Source organism: Drosophila melanogaster, chromosome 3L (genome assembly GCF_000001215.4).
Source record: "Drosophila melanogaster chromosome 3L".
Lineage (NCBI taxonomy): Eukaryota > Metazoa > Arthropoda > Insecta > Diptera > Drosophilidae > Drosophila > Drosophila melanogaster.
This window is the reverse complement of record NT_037436.4, coordinates 23,623,338-23,646,276: the sequence shown is the minus strand read 5'-3', so window position 1 is coordinate 23,646,276 and position 22,939 is coordinate 23,623,338. Positions and strand designations below refer to the sequence as shown.

Genomic DNA, 22,939 nt, shown 5'->3' with positions numbered 1-22,939 from the left:
GAGCTGAGCCCATTTAATGGCTTACTCTTATAATATTATTTATACACTTACTCGGTGTATATAGTAATCTTATGAGTGTTAAAATTTTAAGTCTTTTTGAAGACGTGCACTCATAAGACTATTGATTAAGTTATTAGTTAAGTTGTGTAACGAACTGATTTTCTATGTCTGCTCGCTACGGATTGCAACGGCTAGCTCAGGTAGCTTGTGCGTTCGTCCCACCAAATTTATGATTTGTGTGATTGCCCGACCAAGGAAAAGCAGATGGTTCTTATTATAGTCGATTTATTTTACTGTTTTATGACTGACTCCTCCGGTGATCTCGCTGCTCCTGCGATGTGTTTCGCCTACAACGCCTTGCCTTCTGTGTGCCGTGTACTCCTTGACAACGGACGACGTGTCGGTCCGACCGGGATTAGGATGTTATGGGGCAGGGTGTATCGTCCACGGACGAGGCAACGCTCGACCTGGGACCACCTTTGCTGACCACTGACTCCACTGACCCTTTCAGACACGTCAGGTCCTTCTCCTCCACTCCCAGGATCACTCTTCACGTGCAGTGCTCGTCCTTCCGTGTCCTGCCGCCCTCTTTCTGACCGACGCTTCCACTGTTTATTCCTTTCCGACTTATCCGCGCGTGCTTGCTCACGAACTCCATCCTTCAACGCTCCGTCTCACTACCTTCTTCCACGCGAGGTCTGACTAACTGACCACCTCCTTCGCCTTCAGACTCTGTGCCGACTGCGCGCTGAACGCTCGACTCGCGCCGGTACTCTCCTCGACTATCCTCGCGTACGTACGGCTCCTCGCGTGTTGAGACTGGCTGCCTCGAGCTGCACTTGCGACCTCCCTTTATAGGCCGCGGGGATCCCGGTTTTTTCTCTTTTGCGCACGGCCCGCTTGGGTACAAGGACCAACAGTTGTACCGTTACTTCTCGGTTCGTCCTCTCTGTGCACGCCGGTCGACCTCTGTGCCTTTAGTCAACTCGAGTCCAAGGTCCAGAGCGGTACCGTTAGTTAGCGGTGCGTCTTCTTCGTGCCTGTCCGACGTCCGCACCGTTCCCGTTCGACCCCTGTGCCCTTGATTCTTCCTGCATCGCGGCTGTCTTCGCTGTTGCTAGGCCGTTTGTTTTGAGTCTTTTTTTTGTCGTTTTGTTTGAGTCTTTTTAAAAACTTAAACTTATAATTCTAATAATTTAATTAAGTTAAAAACTATATAGGCATACGCTTTTTTAAAGACATACTCGTATGCTTTTATTATTCAAATTTTTCCCATTTTTATTTCTTCTGAATATCCCACGTTTTTCTTTTATATAAATATAAGAATTAGGCCTTTCAAGAGAGCCTTTTATATTTACACCTTTTTAATAAGTTTAAAATTTGTATAATGCCTTTGAGATCAACTGCTTCTCAACGCGCTAGACGGCAAATGTTGAGAAATAGGGTAAATGGGGAAAACAAAGAGTATTCAGAGGTGGAGAGGTTAATAAATTCACCTTCTCAACGTATGTGAAGAGAAGATATTTTAGCCAGGGCATTAATACAACGTATAGAAGGTCAAGACGCTTGGCTCCCGTATTTCGGGAGGCGGAAACAAGCCACAGATACTCGTCGTTGTCTAATATATCAAAAAAATAGCACAGAGCTATGGAGCAAACATCCGATAGTTGTCGTTGTTCTAATACCGAGAATCGGGCTATGGAGCAAGTTCAAAATACTTCTGGCCGTAGAGAATGACGCTTGGATCCCGAGTTTCATGCTACTGAACAAGCTGTCGATACTCACCGCCGTAGGGAAGACGCTTGAATACAGTGCATAGCGCGGCTGAGCAAGAATCAAATACCTTCGTCGAGCAATCATTAAGTGTACGCACAAGTTTATAGTGTGAACATTTTGGTCCTTCGAGAAATTCTGTTGTTTTCCCCCACCAGTGGTAAGAAACACAGAAAAAAAACCAGCGCTTCAAAGTAAAAAGAGCAAGGTTATTCGAGTGAATCTGTTGTTTCCCCCACCAGTGGTAAGAAACAAAGAATAAAAGACCACGCCTTAAAGTACTAGGACTATAAGTTGAAACATTGTGTTCGTGCTTTTTCTTGGCTGATCAATCGCTGTGAGTCGAGGCACACCTAGGTCAACTAGGCGACTAATCAAAAAATCCTCCAACGGATCACTCCAAAGAATACAAGCAGAAAGCACAGAAAAGTCACAGTGATTGTTTTCCCAAGATGTTGTCGGAAAGATCTGTGAAATTGATGCAAGAACAAGGAGAGCTGCAGAAAAAATACTGCAAGCCATCAAGGAAAAGGCATCTATACCAGCAATAGAAGTATTGGTAGTCCGATTTACTACTAACAACAATGCGCTGGTAAAATTGGGAGTTGGCGATCATCAATATTTTAATGATAAAATATTTATTAAAACTATGGATGCTATCAAGGCCTACAAGGAGTCATTATTAAAGGTAGAAACACTTGAAGAGATAAATAATCCAAGCGGATCAACATTATCTGATCCGACCGCATCAGCTCGGAGCTCCAGTCCAGTAGATAATCTGGTTTAACTGGTGGATAGAAGAGCGGACAGGGTAAGGCAACAGATGAGCCTTATCTACGAAACCCTAGATAGTTCAAGTGAGATTGAACTAATCAAGCAGCTGGCAATGATGAAAAGTCATTGGTCCAACGTGGCGGACACACTGAAACTGCTTTGATCAAGATGAGGCAGACATTCTGCAATCTGAAGTTGCCGCACTAAAGATGGTACTTCAAATGAAGTTGGAACAGTTCAAAAGTTCAAACTACGACGTGCCAGAACTCCCAAAAGTGGACCTTCCAACGTTCAATGGAAATGCGAAGAATTGGCCAACATTTAACGAGCTGTTCTCTGATAGACAGCAGGAAGGATCTCAGCAACACAAGGAAGCTGGCATATTTAAGAGCCTGCTTAAAAGGAGAAGCTCAAATGGTGGTTAGCCATTTGATAACGGGATCAGTGGCTATCTATACAGCAGCGTGGGAGCTTATCTGCAAACGCTATGAGAATAGCAGAAAAATATTCTCCCAACACTTCAACAAATAAATGGAACTGGAGTGCTTGATGAGAAAAATTTAAGGAAGTTTTTGGATACTGCGACTGAGAGCATAGGAAAAGGAAAAATAAAAAGCTCTGCTGACGTAATTTTAGCAGAAATTCTACTGCGGAAAGTGTCTCAAATTCAGAGCACAATCAATCGAAAAAAGAAAAGAATTCGTTTAAAAGAACAGCATGTGCTTTAGATGCTTTGGAAAGCATAATGCTATCGACTGCAGAAAGGAAATTACGTGCAATCGATGCTCCAAAGGACACAACAGCCGTCTTCATGAAGACACAAAACGCAGTATCAACAGCAATAGCCTTAAGCAAGGCCAAGACACACTATTGGCTACAGCTGTAGTTTTAGTGAAAAACAAAGCTGGAGGTTACAACGAGTTGAGGGGGCTTATTGACGGTGGATCCCAGAAGACGCTGATTTCCGAGGAAGCAGCACAAATATAAAGCATTCCCAGAATAAGGAGTACTATAGAGGTCGAAGGTATCTCCCAGACTACTCAATTATCAAAAAAAAAAAAAAAAAACGTCTACGTCCACCTGACGATCAAACCAAAAGTCCAAGCAGCTTTAAAACATCAACGGAAGCATTGGTTTTACCAACACTCCATAGAGCCCTTCCCAGCAAAAAGTTTGATATTGATATCAACAAAGAGTGGAAGGGCTACAGGCTAGCAGATGCACGATTTAACGAGCCAAGCAGAATTGAAATGGTGATAGGTGTGGATCTATTTCCCCTGATTATGATGGAGAAAATAAAAACCGTGAAAGGAATCTTGGGACCAAAAACCAGACTTGAATGGATTGTGTCCGAAAATATAACTCGAGCAGCAAAACAAAAAATTATAAGTTCCACTACAACAATAAATCTAAAGGACCTGCTTTTGGGAATTGGAAGATGAAGCCGATGAGACGATTACAGACAATGCATCCGCTGTGGAGGGACCGCACCCTGGGATTGCTAAAGATTCCGAATTGTCTGCACTGGTTTCTCAAACAGTGATTCCACCTGTCTCGATTAGTTTATCACCACAAGGGAACATTGAGTACGGACTACCGGCACAAATTTGCACTTCAGAAATACAATCTGCAGGGCCTGCAACCCCTCGCGGTGGTTCCACTAAAGAAACAAATTTTCGTTTCTCGGCTTTCCCCTGATCAAACATTGATGTATTGTCTTATATACAAGATAAAAAAAAAGCCGATAATATAAAAGTGGAAAAATTTAACTTATCTTACGCTAGGGACATATCATCTTTCAAGATAACTAACAACGAATCTTACTATCTCCTATCAAAATGATAGAGGCTTGCGTAGTAAATTAAGCAAATTGTATTGTGATAGTTTTTCATTTGCATCCCATATAATAGTGCTCACAGAGTTAAAACCGGAGATACTTAACTCCGAAGTCTTCCCAGGTATGTACACGATATATAGGTTTGACCGTCCCTCCAGACGGGGAGGTGGAGTCTTAATTGCGGTTAGATCTACCCTCGAGTCGGAAGAGTTACTTTTGGAAGAATCCCGTAACTCGGAATTCTTATGTGTAAAAAGCTGTCTTTTTCCGACAGATCAGTTTATATTACGTGCTCGTATATTCCGCCATCTTCTGAATTCCCAGAATATCAGAATAATCTGTCCGCTGTCCAATCCATCTTGAATAAACTACCAATTGGTAGTTCTAGGAGATTTTAATATACCTGGCACAATGTGGTCCCCAGAAAAACAATCGAATATCCTTCTCCCTTTAGCACAACATGACTTTATTGACGGCTTGCTCGACTTATCGTTGTCGCCAGTTAATTATATTCCAAACTCTCTTGGTCGACTGTTGGACCTATGTTTTGTAACAAGTGAAAGTGTATTTCTGTCCAGGGTAGCACCTCTTAGTCAACATGAAGATCCATATCTTCCTAATTTCGAGGTGGCAATCGACATAGGTACGGTATTAAAAGTAAATTCAGAGAAGTCAACAAAGCGAATTCCCTGTTTTCGCAAGTCAAATTTTCGGAGGCTAAACAATTTTATAGCTGGCTTTAATTGGTCCGATCTTTACTCCTGCAACATAATGGCGGATGCGATTAATATGTTTTATACCGCAATTAAATCATTTTTTGACTGTTGTGTTCCGATGTACAATAAAAGAGTTGACACACCTAAGAAATGTTAAGGCCAGACTTTATATAAGATTTAATAATACCGGTTCTCAGTCTATCCTTTGTAAATATTTAAGCGCTCGGTTAAACTTTACCGTTCTTAATGCTCAGTGCTACAAACATTATTTAAACCGTTGTTAGTTACAGTTTGCACAGGATCCGAAACAGTTTTATAATTTCGTTAGCACTAAGCGAAAAACAAGTTCTTACCCTTCCTCGCTTTTTTGAAAATACTACGGTAACATCGGAACAGACAAGAACCGATCTATTCGCCAAGTTTTTTCACACAACATATTCAACTTTACCTCATTCCGAACAGCCATACTCTTATGCGGTATCTAAGTCGAATCAATTTTTTTTTTATAACCGAAAGCTCACTGCTTTACGATCTTCAGCGTGTTAAACCGGTTTATTCGCCAGGTCCCAGAGGAATCTCTAAATTGTCGGCTATCCCAAAACTTTTTGAAAATGTTATCACTCTTCATTTGCAGCACCTTTGTAGATCAATCATATCACCGTGTCAACACGGTTTTATGAAACGCAGATCAACAACCACTAACCTCTTGGAGCTAACTTCTTTCGTAATACAGGGTTTCAATAATAATCTTTAAACAGATGTCATCTACACTGATTGTTTAGCTATTAAGCTTTTTCAATAGCTGTTGCGAATAATAAATACCCGAAGAAAGTTTGTTTATTTTACGATACTGTTTATTTCGCGAATTGTTTACAGCAGCTAGGGCTGACAAATAGCTATATCGAATGCACAAGTTTAGTCTCTTCCGACAAACGAAGAAGTGGCAATTGGCGGGACAGACAGCCGAAATGCAGCGCCCAAGCTTAACGTAGGTAGATAACAAAAATAACAAGGAATGAGCGCCGTACAGATAAATGCGTGCGAGAACAGCGGTTTGCACTGTGGGCATCGCAACTGCTACCACTGACTACGTCGGCTTACAATATTAAAAAGTATGAGATTAGTCTACTGCACAGTTTTGGCGGCTGCATGACCCAACATCCTCCCCCCGTTGGAAGCTTGGCTTCCAACAGAGTCCTCAAGGGGAAGCAGACACAGCTTGTTTACTGCCCGCATTATTACTCCAGACGCGGTCCTCAATTCTGCAACTCGAGCGACGCCGTCTCTGCCAGGAATCAACTGCATGACTCTCGCCAAAGGCCATCTCATTGGGGGTAGATTCTCGTCCTTAACAAGAACGACCTTGTCCACGGCTACGCCAGGCTTTGGGGTGCGCCACTTGGAGCGCTTCTGGAGCAACGTCAAGTACTCTTCCTTCCATCGCGACCAAAATATTTACGAAGCTACGAGTAGTTTTTGACGCATCCGCAAAGACGACTAATGGACTAAGTCTAAATGACGTTATTATAGCTGGTCCTAAGATTCAAAAGGATATATTCAATATTCTAATTAAATGGCGCAAGTGGCAATATGTTATGGTAGCTGACATTAAAAAAAATGTATCGCCAAATAAAGGTTGCTGAGAAAGACCAAGAATACCAATATATCCAATGGAGAAATGATGCAAAATTGGCGATCAGTGAGTTTCAGTTAACAACCGTAACTTATGGCACATCGGCAGCACCTTTCTTAGCAGTCCGATGTCTACGAGAGTTGGCAGATCGCTTATGCCAAGAGGATTTTTTTTCCATGTTTTGCTTATTTATTGAATCTTCCCTTTTACTTAGGAATAATAAGTTTTCAAATCTTAATCTAAACTAACTAAATATCATTTTATGAAATGATTCGTGCTGTTTGGCCTAACAAATTTAACGCTGAGCTGGTTGGTCGTGCCGGTGCTGTCGGCTTTGGCTGCATACTCGAATAAGTTTTCTTGCAAGAGGATTTGGATTTGAGGCTAGTTTTTCATTGTATTTTACTTTCTTCTCTGCTATTGTCTCAATGACAAGTTTAATTTGTAAGTCTCTGTGTATATTCTCGTTCCGAAGATACCATGGAGCTCCAGTAATGATTCTCAGAATCCTAGACTGTGCTCGCTGTACTATGTCGATGTTGCTTTTCGATGCGTTGCCCCATAGCTCGGAGCCATAGGTCCATATGGGTTTTAAAACGGAGTTATATAAAAGGACTTTTTACTTCAAGCTTAGGGGAGAGTTAACGTTTATAAGCCAGTGTAGATCCCTTCCTTTTAGTCTGAGGTGCGTCGTCTTGGCCTCTATGTGTTTCTGCCAGGTGAGCCGCTTGTCCAGATGAATTTCGCACTTTCCTTCGTTTACTCGTATGTGCCAATTTGCAAGTCCTACACAAGTTAGGTGGCGTGCTAGTTACATCGTAGCTTTTACTGGGCATCTGGATCGACTTAGTTTTGCAGTGTCATCAGCGAATATGGATATCGTTAGCTGGTATTTTGTTGGGATGTCCGCCGTGTATAGGGTGTATAGTATTGGGCCCAGGACACTTCGTTGGGGCACTTCGGCTTCTATAGTACAATCGCTTGAAATGCTTGAACTGCATCTGACCGCGAACACTCTTTTATATAGGTAAGACTTTAGAAGCTTATGTATGTTTTGAGGCAGCAGTTTGATTATTTTAAACATAAGTCCATCCAGCCAGCAATTTTAGTAATTGCGTTGAAGAGCAGATTCGCATTACTGCACACATTGGGAATTCGATTATCACTTTCGGGGTTATTAAGACGTAGCCAGGCGATTTTCCAGTTTTCAGTTGCTCTTTAATGACTTTCGTTATCTCGCTTGGCCGAAATTCTACATGATCTTGTGGTGCTAAGTCAGATGCAGTTAAAGGTGGGAGAGTAAATGAGTTAGTGGTTGGATTTGGTTGAAATACTTTTTTAAGATGATCAGCGAAGACTCTTGCTCTGTCCGTGTCACTGCGAGACCAATTTCCGGTAGAGTTACGGAGAGGTACAACCGTTTCTGTTGGTGCTTGTACGTTCCTGTGGTCTTTCCATAACGAGTTCTTTGTGCCTGTGGGGGTGAGATGTACCTTAGTTGTGCGTCCGCTTCTTCTTTCTTAAGCGTTTTGGTAAGTCTGCGGGAAGCTGCTTTAATTTACTCTTTGCGTTAGGTGATCTGTGCTCATGCCACTCCCTTCGATGTCGTCGTTTTTCAAGCACAAGCAGTTCAATATCTCTACTTGTCTTGTTAAACTTTATACTCCAATCATGGTTGTCTTGTGGAGTTGACGCTTTTGCTGCTGCGACAAGTATTGATTCTATATCACCAGCAAACTGATCAATGTCTTGCTCTGTGTTCAGGGGGCTAGAAAAGCCGGTATGGGAACAAACATATTTTTTGTACCTCGCCCAGTTGGTCCTATTGTTTGTAAGCCTACACGGTCGCTCGATGTGTTGTAGCTGGTACAAAAGATGAAAGAAAGAAAGGATAGCGTCTTATCAGAAACAATTAGAGAGTAAGCAGCTTGAAGAGGCAATTCAAGATTCATCACAAGTGTATTTCAGGCACTCAGATATCTGCCTAGGAAGCCGTATTCCCTTATATAAGGGAAAGAAATTACGCTTGTATTATTATGTATAGTTCATTCAATATTAATACAGATAGGATAAACTATTTTAGATCTTTAGTATTGCTCTATTCTCCGTGGAGAAACGACCATCTAAAGTTTCATTCAACGAAAGTGTAAAGATTTTGACAGTGAGAATGAAAAGTTTAAAGCTATAGATACTTTAGAAGACGCGCTTACAAAGGGCATGAAGGCAGACACTAGAGAAGACAATAAAGAAGAGGAGGGCGAACTTAATGAGGAGTTTAGGGTATTAGATAACAATATCCGGGTAATAAAGCTTCCGCTAATTGTATCCCCTTTATTTAAACTTAGCAGATTTAGTTAGATCTATAAATTTGGAGCAAATAACTTTCCTTCCACAAGTCTTGCTTGATGCAAGGACAAATCGAACATTTTAGGGGGCGGAACACCACGTGTCGGCAAAAGTAGATTTATATCCCCCTTTTCACTCCCTGTTCAAGGAGTAGGATGCGACCCAACTTCTATTAAAATTTTACTGTGCGAGTAGTATAGTATAGGAGTATAATGGTAGAGTAGGATGCGACCCAACTTCTGTTAAAATTCTACTGTGCGGCAAAGCTACTGTCGGAGACGGAGAATCCACACTTCATTCCATGTTCTCTCTCCCTGTAAAGCAGGCTGGGTCCACAGCTTAGGGATTTGGTTAATACCCTTCATTTAAGATTTATAGATCTTAAAATTCTAATAATAGACGAAATTTCTATGGTTGGTGTAACAATGTTTTCCCATTTGGACTCTCGCCTAAAGCAAATTTGTTCTAACGTAGAAACTTCTTACGGAGGTATTTTGGTTATCGTGTTCGGCGATCTTTGACAGTTGCGGCCCGTATGTGATCGTTACATTTCAGGCCCCGTCGCATGATCCACAGTGCTATATTTGAATCGTATCTGTGGAGTCCTTTTAGTTTTTTTGACTCACAGAGATAACGTGACAGCGAGATGACCAATCGTTTGCAAGTGCACTTAATAACATGGCATCCAGCCAAATGTCGTCTGATGATGTAAGCTTGCTTAGGTCCCGTATTTCCGATGAAAGGCAAGTGCCAAATGACTCAGTTAATCTTTCCTCAAGTAACCACGACCCAGATCGGTCTAATAGGGAGAAGCTCAACTCGATCCCCACTGCTCAATTTCACTCGTAAGTTGTAGACTCAGTTAAGTCCGTTTGAAAGAGCTTAGAGCAGAGGAACAGATGTGTGGAACAAGCTAGGGCCTTAAGAACATATGAAACACAAGGTTTGTGTACTACGCTGACTTTAAAAACCACTGCCAAATATTTAATTGCAGTCAATGTAGATACACCAGATGGTCTCGTAAACGGAGCCACTGGTGTCCTTAGGGAGATTGGATTCAGCACGTCCAGCACTATTGTATATTTTTTGGATACAATTTTAAGATGAAAGTATGGGAGTAAATCGCGCGATCGTAGACATTGTGGTCTTCATGGACCCCGATTCGAAAATTTATGAAAGTATTCCAATTAATTCTAACCAAGCCACTACCATTGACCGAAAGCAGTCTCCAGTGGTACCTCTAGATACTATACCTATTCATAAAAGACAAGGAGCTACGTGGTGGTTCATACTAACTCCAGCATCCACAAGTGCGGCAGGTCTCTTCATTATTGGACATTTTGTTCCACCAAGATCTGCTAAGGATTCTGCTTCAAAAGCAGAGCTCCAAGAATCACGTTCCACTTTGTTACTGAATACTCATTTCGATTGTTTACTCAATAGTCCGAATCTTCATCTTTTTTCCATAATACGGAAAGTTTGCTCTGCCACATGAGCGGTGTTTGTTCCGATCGGCTAACGCAAAAGTTTTCTCTTTCGTGTTTCGTTGCGGCTTCAACATACTCAAATTAAGTAAATGAAACTCCCGGCTTTACCACAGAAGTGAGATTAGATTGCCAGTTAGTAGCTAGCGGAGCTCGACCCGATAGTGCAAAGGAACACTATTTGAGAATTATAGTCTTTGCTCAAGTGATGGTTTTTTTCCAATCGTTTAAATTAAGCGCCTCCAGTGTTGGAGTTTGCAATCTTCAAAGTGTCAAGCCCACATTTTTGAAAAATTGTTGGATATTTTTTTCGTAATTTTATTAGTCTTGTAACTTTATATCGATTTGCCAAAAAACTTTTTTTCACGCTCACAGACCGCATAAAACTGTCACTCCCATATTCTTGAAAAATTGTTGGATATTTATTCATAATTTTATAAGTCGCTTAATTTCTATCGATTTGCCAAAAACCGGTCACGCCCACACTTTTAAACAATTTATAATTTTTTTGTCATTTTATTATATATATTTATCAATATCCCAGAAAATTGATAAAATTTCGCGCTTGCATTCACACTAGCTGAGTAACGGGTATCTGATAGTCGGGGAACTCGACCATAACAATCTCTCTTGTTCTTAATTTAACTGCTGAGAACATATGAAAAAATACAAGTATAAGATAATATAAGGTATTAGTTTTTTACATTTCTATCGACTCTTGCAGTTCTCTGATAGTAATACAAATTTATTCTTTCTTACTGGTATATTTCAATTCTGATACACCTTTAATATTATATTCAGCAAATCGATGTATTTAGTAAAAGCGTCTTTTTATAGAACTTTATTTGGAACTTTACCAGGCAAAAAAAAAAAAAAGTTTGGTAAGCCACACTTTTGAAACACTCGCTTTTATTTCATTCGAAAAACACAAATATTTGACGACGTGGGGAACTAAGACGGAAATATTTGTTTGTCCTTGAACCACTTCTCATGAAGTTCGTAAACGAGGACCCGAAATAAAAATCTAAAGAAATTTATGAAAATATAAAACACAGACGCAAGGAGGAGAGGGAGTAAGAGTAGAAAAAGCATACATTATTTTACAATTTTATTTCCATTTATTTTAAATGCACTCCCAAGTCATCGACGATTACGCAGACTGTCGGTTCGGATCGCGACTACCTCAGTTTACCCTCATACTCTAAGTAATTGGTGCGTTTTTTTTTTAAACTAGTACTGTGGAGTGTCAAATTGCGGAAGCGTAGCTTATATTTTAAATGTTAACAACGAATTTAATTTTAATGTAATGAGTCATTTACATTTTAACTTACCGAGAAGATGCGAGTGTTAATTCGTTTTTGGACTACAATATATGAAATTTTTATGCGATTTCCACACACCATTTCAAATTGTGGAATTTCATAATTAAGACATGTATAAAGCTGTCCATCTCCAATTCCATCTCTAAAATGTTAAAAAAATGAGAAAAATTAAGTTATTAAAATAAATATTGTTTTATAAAATTATAACATGTTTAGCATTTTTCAGACAGTTTTTTTTTTATTACTAGAAATAAGCTGGTAGAATGAAACCTAATCACAAAATGTAAAGTGTGTATACTTATTGTACAAAAGCAAATCATACGGGAATGCTTGGGTTATAGAATTCGTAAAAGTTTCACGATTTCGATTTGAAATCGTTAGAATTATTCGTTTTGTAAAACGGGCTTTTTGTCTGGCCGAAATAAAAAGTAAATACATTTTTATACCCGTTACTCGTAGAGTAAAATAAAGAGAAAAAATAATAGTAGATTCAGTTGAAAAGTATGTAACAGGCAGAAGGAAGCCTTTCCGACTATATAAAGTATATATGTTCTTGATCAGAACCAATAGCTGAGTGGATCTAGCCATGTTCGTCTGTCCCTATGAACGTCGGTATCTCAGGAACTATAAAATCTAGAAGGTTGAGATTCAACATGATTCTATAGACAAGCACGCAGGGCAAGTTTTTTCACCCATGTAGCCACTCCGACTCTAACGCCCACAAGCCGCACAAAACTGTCGCGCCCAAACTTTTGAAAAATATGTTGATATTTTTACATATTTTTATATTAGGCTGGCGGCAGAGTGGGCGCGAGAAGAAAAGCGAAGCGATGATATTCGACGAGAACGAACGATAAACTACTGCATGCATTTTTAAGTGCAATCGCTAGAAGGATGTCAGAGTGAGGGCGAAGTGAGTTGCGAGCACAAGCGAGAGAGCAGTTTGTTGTATTCTGTGCTGTGCTCACTTTCAAAACACACGTTTTTTTGTTTTGTTTCCTTCCATACTGTGCTTGTTGTTAATTACGTTATCAATTATAGTCTTGTCTTTTTTTCAAAAGTTTTGCGAGTTGTCTTTGAATTTCTTTTCTCCCTAAAGAACTGTATCGGAATTGTTTAGAATATGTCCGTGGTTCTGATTTTATGCTTCACAATGTTGGCGAAGGTAAGGTTAGCTCCCTCTGATGAAAGAGTTCCTGGAATTTCTTAGTGCTGTAAACTCTTCCGTGCTTAGATGATCTGTCCGCAGTTAGTTCAAAATGTCAATTTTGTCTTTTGGAACTTTTTGTAATTTTGAGTCAAGACACAATTTTTGCTAAATTGATTACATCCTCCTGATATGACGATGTCTTTCGAAATTTGCTTTGTGTCGGGACAGTTAACGGAAAGCTTAACTACATTTTTAGAGGTTTCGTCAAGAAGATGAAGTTCGGATGTTGTATTATTCTCTGTGTAGATTTTAATATTGAAACGTTGAGTTTTTAGTACTTATTCTGAAATATCGACTACTGCTAGTTCCTGAAGAATGTCCATTCCGATTTGTCCATCGAAAAATGGGTGGAATTTGAATATAATTAGTAGATAACGAGTGCTATCCGAAAATTCTTTGAAAACAGGTAATATTGTTTTTTGAAAAGCCTAATGCACGTTAAGTGCAGTTTTAATTAAAATTGGGTCTCTTAGGTTAATTTGGTCTGAATGGGAGAGCCGGGCTCTTTTTTAACTAAGTATCCTGTTTGTTTCTCGAGGCTCTTTGTGAAAAATTTGAGTCCTCGTCTGTATTATGCAATTGAGCATTTTGTCCGAATTTGGTTGAATTATGTTCCACATTGTGAAATGAGCTTTTAGCCTTATTGGGGTTTGAATTTTGGGTCTTCCTTGTTCATAATGGCGGTTAGTCTGATAGTCTTTTGGCATTATAGCCGGTACGTTATTCCTTCCTTGTTGAAAGTTATCCTTTTCGTTCGGGGCATATTGTCGATAGTCCGAAGTTCCGATTGCCCTGATATCCTCTTTGATATCCACTACGTGGATGAGTTTTCCCTCTAAACTCTAGCTGTCTGGTACTTGTGTCCTTTTACTTTAATGGAAGTAAATATCTCTTTCTTTTATGGCTCATTCAAAGGCTTCCTGGGGGTTGGTCTCATGGACCTTATTGCCCGTTAAAAATGTACTCAAGCAAGTGTTAACAAATAATTCCTTTTTCGTCTTTATAAGTATTGGTTCTTGTTCCTTAGTATCTGTCAATTTGAAGAGGGTCGTTCTCATTTCGCAAATTTTTTTGAATTGGCAGTTGGGAGTAAGCGATATTGTGTAGTTCGAACATAAGGGTTTGTTCGTCTCGCTTGTAAGAACAATGCAAAATTAATGCATCTTAAATTTTAAGGGACGAATCTAAGTCAACCTGGTTCGCCGGAATGGCGGCTTGAGTAGGTGGATGTTGCTAGTTGCATTGATGGTAAGTGGCGAAGTCACGAGGCGCAACGTTGACAGAAATAACGGCAGGAGGGTTTTTTTTACTTTATGAAGGCATACGGGGTAGCTAAAAAATACTTTGTCATTTTGGTCTCTATTAATTCAGCCCTTACAGGCGCGCTGGCTAACATGAGTTAGGTGTACAAAACAATAATACAAATATAACACTTATCATTATATTCACAAGACGTTCAATTCAATTATCGACTGTCTCCTGTGGAGCCTTCTAGGTTGGCAAGCTCTGGACAGTGCCTTGGCTAGGCGATTTCTGTGGTGCTCTAGCCTGTCGTGGTACCGGCTGGATTGCATGTTTATTGCCTCAAAGACAGTGGCTAACTTGAGGTATTTGTGCAGGGTTGTGTTTCTTACGTACCATTCGTAGCCGGTAATCGTCCTGGCGATTTTGTTTTGGGCAGCCTTAATGCGGCGAATTTGGCTGTCGCAAGCCAGGCCCCAAATCTGACAACCATACCTCCATATTGGCACTATAATTCGCTTGTATATTGTCACCTTATTGGAAAGTGATAATTTACTTCGCGAATTAATTAGCCAGAAGTGCTTTGTGGCTGCTGCAAGTATACGCACTCTTTTGCTTCGAGAAGTTTAGTCTCCGATCCAATATTACACCAAGATATTTGGCTGAATTGGACTGGGGGACAGGGGTGCCATCAATGAGCACAGCCGGTGGTGTTCTCATTTTCAGTGTGTAGCACACATTTGCTGATTTGTCACCATTGATGACATTGTTCCAACGTCTTGCCCATTGCGCAAATGTTGATGCGAAGTCGGCGAAGGACCTGTAGGTGACACACACGTCGTCAGCAAATGTGACCAACATTGACGTCCCGGGTAGACTAACGTCCGGCCGTGGCATGTCGTAGCTGTACAGGCAGTGAAGCAGCGGACCAAGTACACTTCCTTGTGGTACTCCGGCTGCCGCATTATGCTCGTTTGACAGAGCCGAGTGGAATCGTACCGCAAATCTTCTCTTTTCGAGATACGACCTCAGGAGTCCGAAGTATGGTGCAGGACGCGTATTCTTAATTTGGAGCAGGAGACCGGAGTGCCACACCCGTTCGAACGCCTTAAGTACATCTAAGAAGATTGCATTGCAGTACTCATTGTTTTCGAAAGCCGATAGGATTTGCTCGACCACTCGAGTGATGCTCGGGCAGGATACCCTTCGCTTCCATAATCCGGACCATCCGAGCAGCAATCAGTCTCTCAAACACCTTCGTGATCGAAGGGAGGAGACTGATTGGTTTGTGAATCATGGAAATAATACCGAGCTTCCAACGGTAGGAATGCCGCTATAAATATCTGAATGTGAAATTGTACTTTAGTTTTAAACAAAACTCAAAAATTATCAGTCGTATTCTGATGCACTTAATAAAGAATAATGATTATTATTTGTCTTAACTTAATAATTGTTTAATTTATATATTTTTTGTTCTTTGATTGCTAAATAGGAATGTTTCGGCTGGTGTACAAATTTTAAAAACGAAGTTAAATTAAAATTTTCAATACCAGAAGGGTACGATGTGTATGTTTCTATTTACTCATTTATTTCTTTTTGAAAAGAAAATTATTTAATTACTTCAGGGTGGCTCTGAACTTCCGTTGAATTACGCTTCAGTGACCCATTCGAATCAATTCGTGTTGCGTCCAGCGTGTCAACTCTAGGTTGACTTGCTTCAGTGACCGAACACCGAACACGTTGTGAGGCCAGAAGACCGCATCGAACCTGTTGCTCGTTTGTAACGAACTTCCGCGATGTGTGGGCGTATGGCCTGGCGTTGGTATTTGAAGCATTTTGTAAAAATTTGCACTTGCTTCTTTGTTTCGTGTAGTAAATTATATATATTCACCATTTGATATATACTTTGATACCCGGCCTTGGCTTAGCACTTGGGTTTTTCTGTGGAGAAGGGTGTGTAAAATGTTCCTCGATGTTAGCTTCCAGGGCCTTGGATTCTCAAAATGAAAGACGTCTGATCTTCGGTTGTTCCCGGATTGAACTGAACTGCACTTTATTGTTTGTATAAAGATTCTCGCAGATTCGACATGTATCTGCGAAAGTGCTGGCGCGGCAGTTCTGGTTTCTTTTGCGGGAACTGTCGCAATTTACATCCTGTCGAAATGCGGTGTCAGCATTGCGACAAAGTAGCACCGAGTTAGACTCGTGTAAGCAATAAACTTCTTGGCGGCTTGGCGGGGGGTACCGAATTGTATATATCCTGTATGGTGGATTCGGTAACTCATGCACATACAAACAAACGTTGGGACTGTCACTATAGTTGCTATATACCAACCTCCAACAGAAAGATGGACAGTCGCTAACTTTGAATCCATGTTTGCTGCGTTAGGCAAACAAATTCATTGCTGGTGGTGATCACAATGCCAGGCATGCATGGTGGGGGAACTCGAGATCCTGCACTAGAGGTAAAATGATGCAAGAAGTCATTGCACAGTATCAAATACTATCTACGGGCGAGCCTACTTTTTTCTTCTACAACCCTTTGATAACACTATCAGCCCCTGATTTCTTTGTAACCAGGTGGTTGTGGAACTCTCGTCAGACCATCTGCCTCTCCGAGCTGTTTGGGATACACCTTTAAAAAACCACAACGTCCACGTCAGGTTTTCGTCAGGTTGAAGAGTTTATGGAATCGCCCTTTCAAATGAGCCTACTAGCTAGTGCTGTAACACTGGAAGAAGTGAAGACACTTATTGCAAAACTATCACTAAAAGGTTGAGATTCAGCATACAGATTCTAGAGACAAAGACGCAGTCCAAGTTTGTTGACCCTAAAACTGCCACGCCCATACTTTTACAAAATGGTTTGATATTTATTCATAATTTAATTAGTTGTGTACATTTCTATCGATCTGCAAAAAAACTTTTTGCCACGCCCACTCTAACGCCATAAACCTGCAATCCGGTCACGTTCACACTTTGGAACAATTTTTATATATTTTTTTTTGTTTTATTATTTCCCAATATCTATCGATATCTTAGAAAACTGATGAAATTTTGCGTTCGCATTTACACTAGCTGAGTAACGGGTATCTGGAATTGTTGGCCAGTGCTAGGGTAATAAAAGATTAGACGGCTAGTATACAAAAGCTTTACAAGTTGACAACGATTGGTTTAGCGGAGAGAATTCACCACCAGGCAATGGTGCACACGTAAACAAAAGTGGTTGGCTATTTACGACTACAAACGTCGCCTTGAGGGCACTGGTCTTTGTGCATCAAAAACAAGTACAACAAAAACACGCTGGACGCCGCTGAAAAGTTATCTTTATTTTTATTATTTATGCAGATCATACAAAACGTATTACACATAAAAAAGTACACATCATAATTATACGTGTAAGCTGAGATATACATTATTCAGTATTATTCGTATACAGTATTGATATTATAGTTAACAATAAAAATTACACAGTTATTACAGTGTTTCGGCTGTACTACACTCTTTTCTGTTCTCTCTGGGCGCTCTGCTTTTCATTCTGCTGTCGCTTCTCATCCTGCTTTTTCGCTTTTCCTGCTGCTCTTTTCTGACGCTTCTCCTGCTGTTCTGCTTTTTTTCTGCTGATCAACACGACTCCACTGCACTGACCACTTCAAACTACCAAACTACCAAACTGCCAACTACCAACAACCACCAAATGAAATTAAAGGTATGTTGCATGTCTAGGATCTCGTCCTTGTGGTCGATTACTCCACGGTGCTGATAACATTGGGCGTATTGTCAGAGGTCTTAGCCTCTTTGCCGCCTATCTTGTAATTGCTTGTATCTTGGTCTGAGGCAGGGTGTGGCCTTTTGCCTGCCCCGTATTTTTCCAGTCTAGTCTCTTGATCAAGAGATCGCGATTTTTTTTTTAAGTCGGAGTCTCTATCTCTTAGTACGGTCTCCTCAGCGGAATAGCTCCTTTAGGATATCGAGATCGTCGCCTCCTGTGAATTGTCTCTCCTTAAAGAGGCCCTGTCATTTCGTTAGACAGGGGTCCCGCTCCGAAACCTCTCGACACTGTATATTTTTCTAAGAGGGTCGCCTCCTGATGATGTCTTCTCGAGACTGCCCCTCCCAAGAGTGTCCCCTCTTGATATTCTCTTCTCCTAATGGGCTGAGGTCTTTTTATACTGGCTTAGAGCTTTCTCTGGTTCATTCCCATAATGGCTTCTATGGGCCAAGTGTTCCCACCTAGGAGTAATTTCACTTTTTCCCCTGTTTTGGGAGTTAATGAACTACTGATGAACTACTTCATGTGAGCTATTGGGGCTGCTAGACTGGTCATCTAACACTAGAATATTCTCAAACTGAAGTGTCTTTTTTGTATCCAGGAAGGAAGTTTCCCTCTGCTTCAGATTCTGTATGTTTCATGGGGATGAGCTGAGGAAGGAAGCCTAGTTCAAGCCTGTACAGAAACTGTTTACCTTATCTCTGGAATCTTCACAGTTCCCCCATATATGATCCCTCCCCATTAAAAAGGTAACAAATTGGATTTAAAAACTACTGAGGAATCTCCAAATTGTCGGATATACCTATGTTTTTTATACCCGTTACTCGTAGAATAGCAGAGTTTTCTAGATTCGTTGAAAATTCTGTAACAGATAGATATATCAGGATCACTAGGCGAGTCAATCTGTCATGTCCGACTGTCAGTCCGTAAGTTGAGATTAAGCATGTAGTAGACGCAGCGTAAGTTTCGGCCTTGTCAAGTTTATATATTCCAGTCGTCTTTGCATACTTCTATACTATACTGCATACTTCGTTACTATATTGTCAGTCGACATTGACCCATTGACAAATCGATATAAAAGTTGATATAAGTACTGTGTGTTGGAGTTGAAGAATATTTATAAGTTCCTTTGATTAAATAAGTATTAAGGTAACGCCTTTACTATGGAAGATTGCTTAACATTAAGGTACTCGTACCGTTCTGTGATACCCACAAATCGTGGAAAACTAACACCTAACATTAATTTTTAATTGTGTGTTTCAGAGCATGTCTGGAAGAGGAAATTTGTTGAGCTTATTTAATAAAAAATATGGGAAAATCAATTTCAAGTAAAGATCATGAAATCGACAGTGGCTTGGATTTTAACAACTCTGAATCAAGTGGAGAACGTTTACTGTCAAGCCATAATATTGAAACTGATCTTATAACCACTCTTCAACATGTAAACATCTCGGTCGGCCGAGGACGTGCTAGGCTTATAGACACATTAAAAACAGATGACCATACATCAAATCAATTTATAACATCTGAATCAAAGGAAAACATTACCAAAAAGACAAAGGGCCCCGAATCGGAAGCAATTGCTTCAGAAAATGGATTATTTTTTCCCGATTTAATTTACGGATCTAAAGGTACAATCCAAAAAAGATAACGCTTATATATTTATTTTCCAGGTAGAAGCTCTGTGTCATTTTTAAATTAAGATAAATTAAGTTTGATATAACTTTAAACTGCATTTGAATAATAACTTTTCATTTATATCTCCTGATTTTTTACAAAAATCACCGTTATTATCCAGTTCTATGACTATCAGACCTATCTCGACCTGCTAGTGGAAGTGTAATTGAGATGTAGATATTCCAGAAAGAGTATTCTGGAAGCCTTTGAGAAAGCACACTGACGCATCCTAGTTGCGTTTACATTTTTGGTTATGTAATTTGTATAATTATGCATGTTGTATAATTAAGCATATGGAGTGAAATTAAATAAAATCTAACATGTTCTAAAGATGCGGGAGTGATTATTTGATTCAACAACTTTTGCAGCATCTTTTTGTATATCTAAAGAAAGTAGGAAAGACAAGCAAAAGAAAGACAAGTTTGTTGTGGTCTTTACGTTTTTGGAATTGCCTTTAAAGTTTTTATAGTTCCTTAGATAAAATGACCTTACATTGTTTATAACGAATCTAGTTTTCTTTTTTACTATACGAGTAACAGGTAAATTTATTAGATCTCTTTTTGTTATCGACTTTCCAATTTCGCTCCCACATTTTTAAAAATTGTTTTAATTTTTTTTATATTTTTTATTTACAAATTGCAAACAGCTAGATTCGTTGAAAAGTACTTATGTAACACGTAGAAGGAAGTGTACATATTCTTGATCAAGATAAATAGCCGAGTCGATCTGGATATGTCTCAGGAATTAATAAAACTAGAGCGCTGAGATTAGATATGCAGATTCTAGAGACATAAACGCAGCACAAGTTTGTTTTAAAATTTTCTCACGCAAACCCTTTGAAAAATGTTTTAATAATTTTTAATTTCTTTATATATATATTTATATCTACTAGCTACAAAATTTTTGATTTTTTTTGCCTTGCTAATTTATACTATGTACCAATAACACTTTGGCCACACCTTTTCAAACGCCTTTAAACTTTTGAACCCTTTTTTTATTTTTTTTCTCAATTTATTATGAAGTTTAGAGTTTGCAGTTAAACTTCCTGAGTAACGGTTATCTGATAGGTGGGGAACTTGACTATAGCATTTGCTTTTTTTATTATTTCGTCTAGAATTTTTTTTTTTTTTTTTTTTAAATTTTTATTATTTATTGAATCTTCTCTTTGTGTTAAGAGACTAACAATAAGTGTTCAAATCTTAATCTAACTTAATTAACTTTCACTTAGTGATAGTTTTTTTTTTTCATTAATGCCCTAATAAGTTTATTGCTGGGCTGGGAGGTCGTTGCGGTGCAGCCGGCTTTGACTGCATACTCGGATTAGTTTTCTTGCGAGGGGATTTGTATGGGTGGTCAGCTTTTCGTTATACTTCGTTTTTTTCTCAGCTATTACTTCGATTACTAATTTGATTTTTAGGTCTCTGTGTATGTTTTCGTTCCGAAGGTACCACGGCGCTCCAGTGATAATTCTCAGAATTCTTGACTGTGCTCGCTGAATAATGTCTATGTTACTTCTGGATGCGTTGCCCCACAGCTCGGAGCCATAAGTCCAGATAGGTTTTAAGACGGAGTTGTATAGAAGAGCTTTGAACTCCAGACTAAGTGGAGAGCGAGCATTTATGAGCCAGTGGAGGTTCCTTGCTTTAAGTTTAAGATGTTTCGATTTGGCTTCTATATGTTTGCGCCAAGTGAGCCGCCTGTCCAGATGAACACCCAGATATGTTACCTCGTCGGCTTGTGGAATGCATATGTTATTCAAGACCAGTGGTGGGCATGTTTGTTTGTTTAAGGTAAAGGTAACCTGCTTGCATTTTTGAACATTTATTGAAATTCTCCAGTCGGCAAGCCATCGTTCTACAGATGTTAAGTGTCGGGATAGGAGTGCCGTGGCTTTTATTGGGCATTTGGAGCGACTGAGTATCGCGGTATCATCAGCGAACGTGGAGGTTGTTAGATTGTAGTCTATGGGGAAATCCGCCGTATACAGGGTGTATAAGATTGGACCCAGTACACTGCCTTGCGGCACTCCAGCTTCGATAGCGCAATCGCGTGAAGTGCTTGTATCGCATCTTATTGCAAACACTCTGTTATATAGGTATGACTTCAGTAGCTTATGTGTGTTTTGGGGCAACAGCTTGATTATTTTAAACAAAAGTCCATCGAGCCACACTCTGTCAAATGCCTGCGCGACGTCTAGAAAAATGGCTGTGCAGTATTCTCGATGTTCAAAAGCAGTACGAATTTCTGACGTGATTCGGTTGACCTGTTCGATGGTTCCATGTTTTTCTCTAAAGCCAAATTGATGTGTTGGAAGTGTGTTGTTTATTCTAAGATGAGGGCTAATCCGAAGGAGTAGCATTTTTTCAAACAGCTTTGAAAGACATGTTAGTAAGCTTATCGGTCTATATGATGATGGCTGCGTTTTATCTTTTCCTGGCTTTGGAATCATTACTATGGTCGACTTTTTCCATTTTTGAGGGAAGTATCCAAGCTTGGCGATTGCGTTGAACAACAGGCAGATGTGAAGAATAGCACACTTTGGGAGTTCAATGAGCATTCTTGGAACTATTAGGTCGTAGCCAGGCGATTTTCTTGGGTTCAGTTGCTCTTTGATAACCTTTGCTAGTTCACATGGTCGGAATTCAAAGGGTTCTTGAGGATCTAGATTGGCTGCTATTAAAGGAGGGAGAATGAATGTGTTGGTAGAGGGATTTGGTCGGAATACATTTTGTAAATGGTCAGCGAAAGCACAGGCTCTTTCTTCATCACTTCGAAACCAGGTGCCAGAGGGACTTCGTAGTGGCATAATTGGCGCTATTGGAGTCTTTAGGTTTCTGTGAGCTCTCCAAAGAGGGTACTTAGTGCTGGTGGGAGAGAGTTGCTCGATATATGAACGTTGGCTGTTTTTTTCCTCTTGTTTGAGAGCATTGGTAAGCCTGCGTGTGGCTATCTTAAGCATGTGCTTTGTAATTGGTGATCTATTAGACTGCCAATCCCTTCGTAGGCGTCGTTTATCTAATACCAGCCGCTCGATTTCGCGATTAGTTTTGATGTAGTTTGGTTTTGCATACGTCGCTGGCGGGGTTGAAGCTTTTGCAGCCGAAACTAAAATGTTTTCAAGAGTTTCCGTTGACTTGTCTATATCCTCCTTTGT

At 40.0% G+C, this 22,939-nt stretch overlaps 1 protein-coding gene across 4 annotated transcripts in view, besides 16 other annotated features; it reads right to left on the bottom strand.

Annotated features, from left to right (window-relative positions):
• The window catches only part of AGO3 (Argonaute 3), a gene marked incomplete at its 3' end in the record, with an annotated part of 135,048 nt that overhangs the window by 43,364 nt on the left and 68,745 nt on the right, over window positions 1–22,939 (bottom strand). For all 4 annotated transcript variants that reach the window (NM_001043164.3, NM_001043163.3, NM_001043162.3 and 1 more), the window contains exon 6: window positions 11,895–12,027. In NM_001043164.3, coding sequence (NP_001036629.2) covers window positions 11,895–12,027 — 133 coding nt within the window. The remainder of the gene's footprint in view (window positions 1–11,894; window positions 12,028–22,939) is intronic.
• Window positions 551–1,085: a mobile genetic element.
• Window positions 1,832–8,652: a mobile genetic element.
• Window positions 4,018–5,875: a mobile genetic element.
• Window positions 5,876–6,563: a mobile genetic element.
• Window positions 6,902–8,616: a mobile genetic element.
• Window positions 10,830–11,195: a mobile genetic element.
• Window positions 12,368–12,664: a mobile genetic element.
• Window positions 13,600–13,674: a mobile genetic element.
• Window positions 14,353–15,797: a mobile genetic element.
• Window positions 14,396–15,654: a mobile genetic element.
• Window positions 16,639–17,096: a mobile genetic element.
• Window positions 17,097–17,432: a mobile genetic element.
• Window positions 18,767–18,911: a mobile genetic element.
• Window positions 18,988–19,046: a mobile genetic element.
• Window positions 20,432–20,885: a mobile genetic element.
• Window positions 20,902–22,939: part of a mobile genetic element that runs on past the window's edge.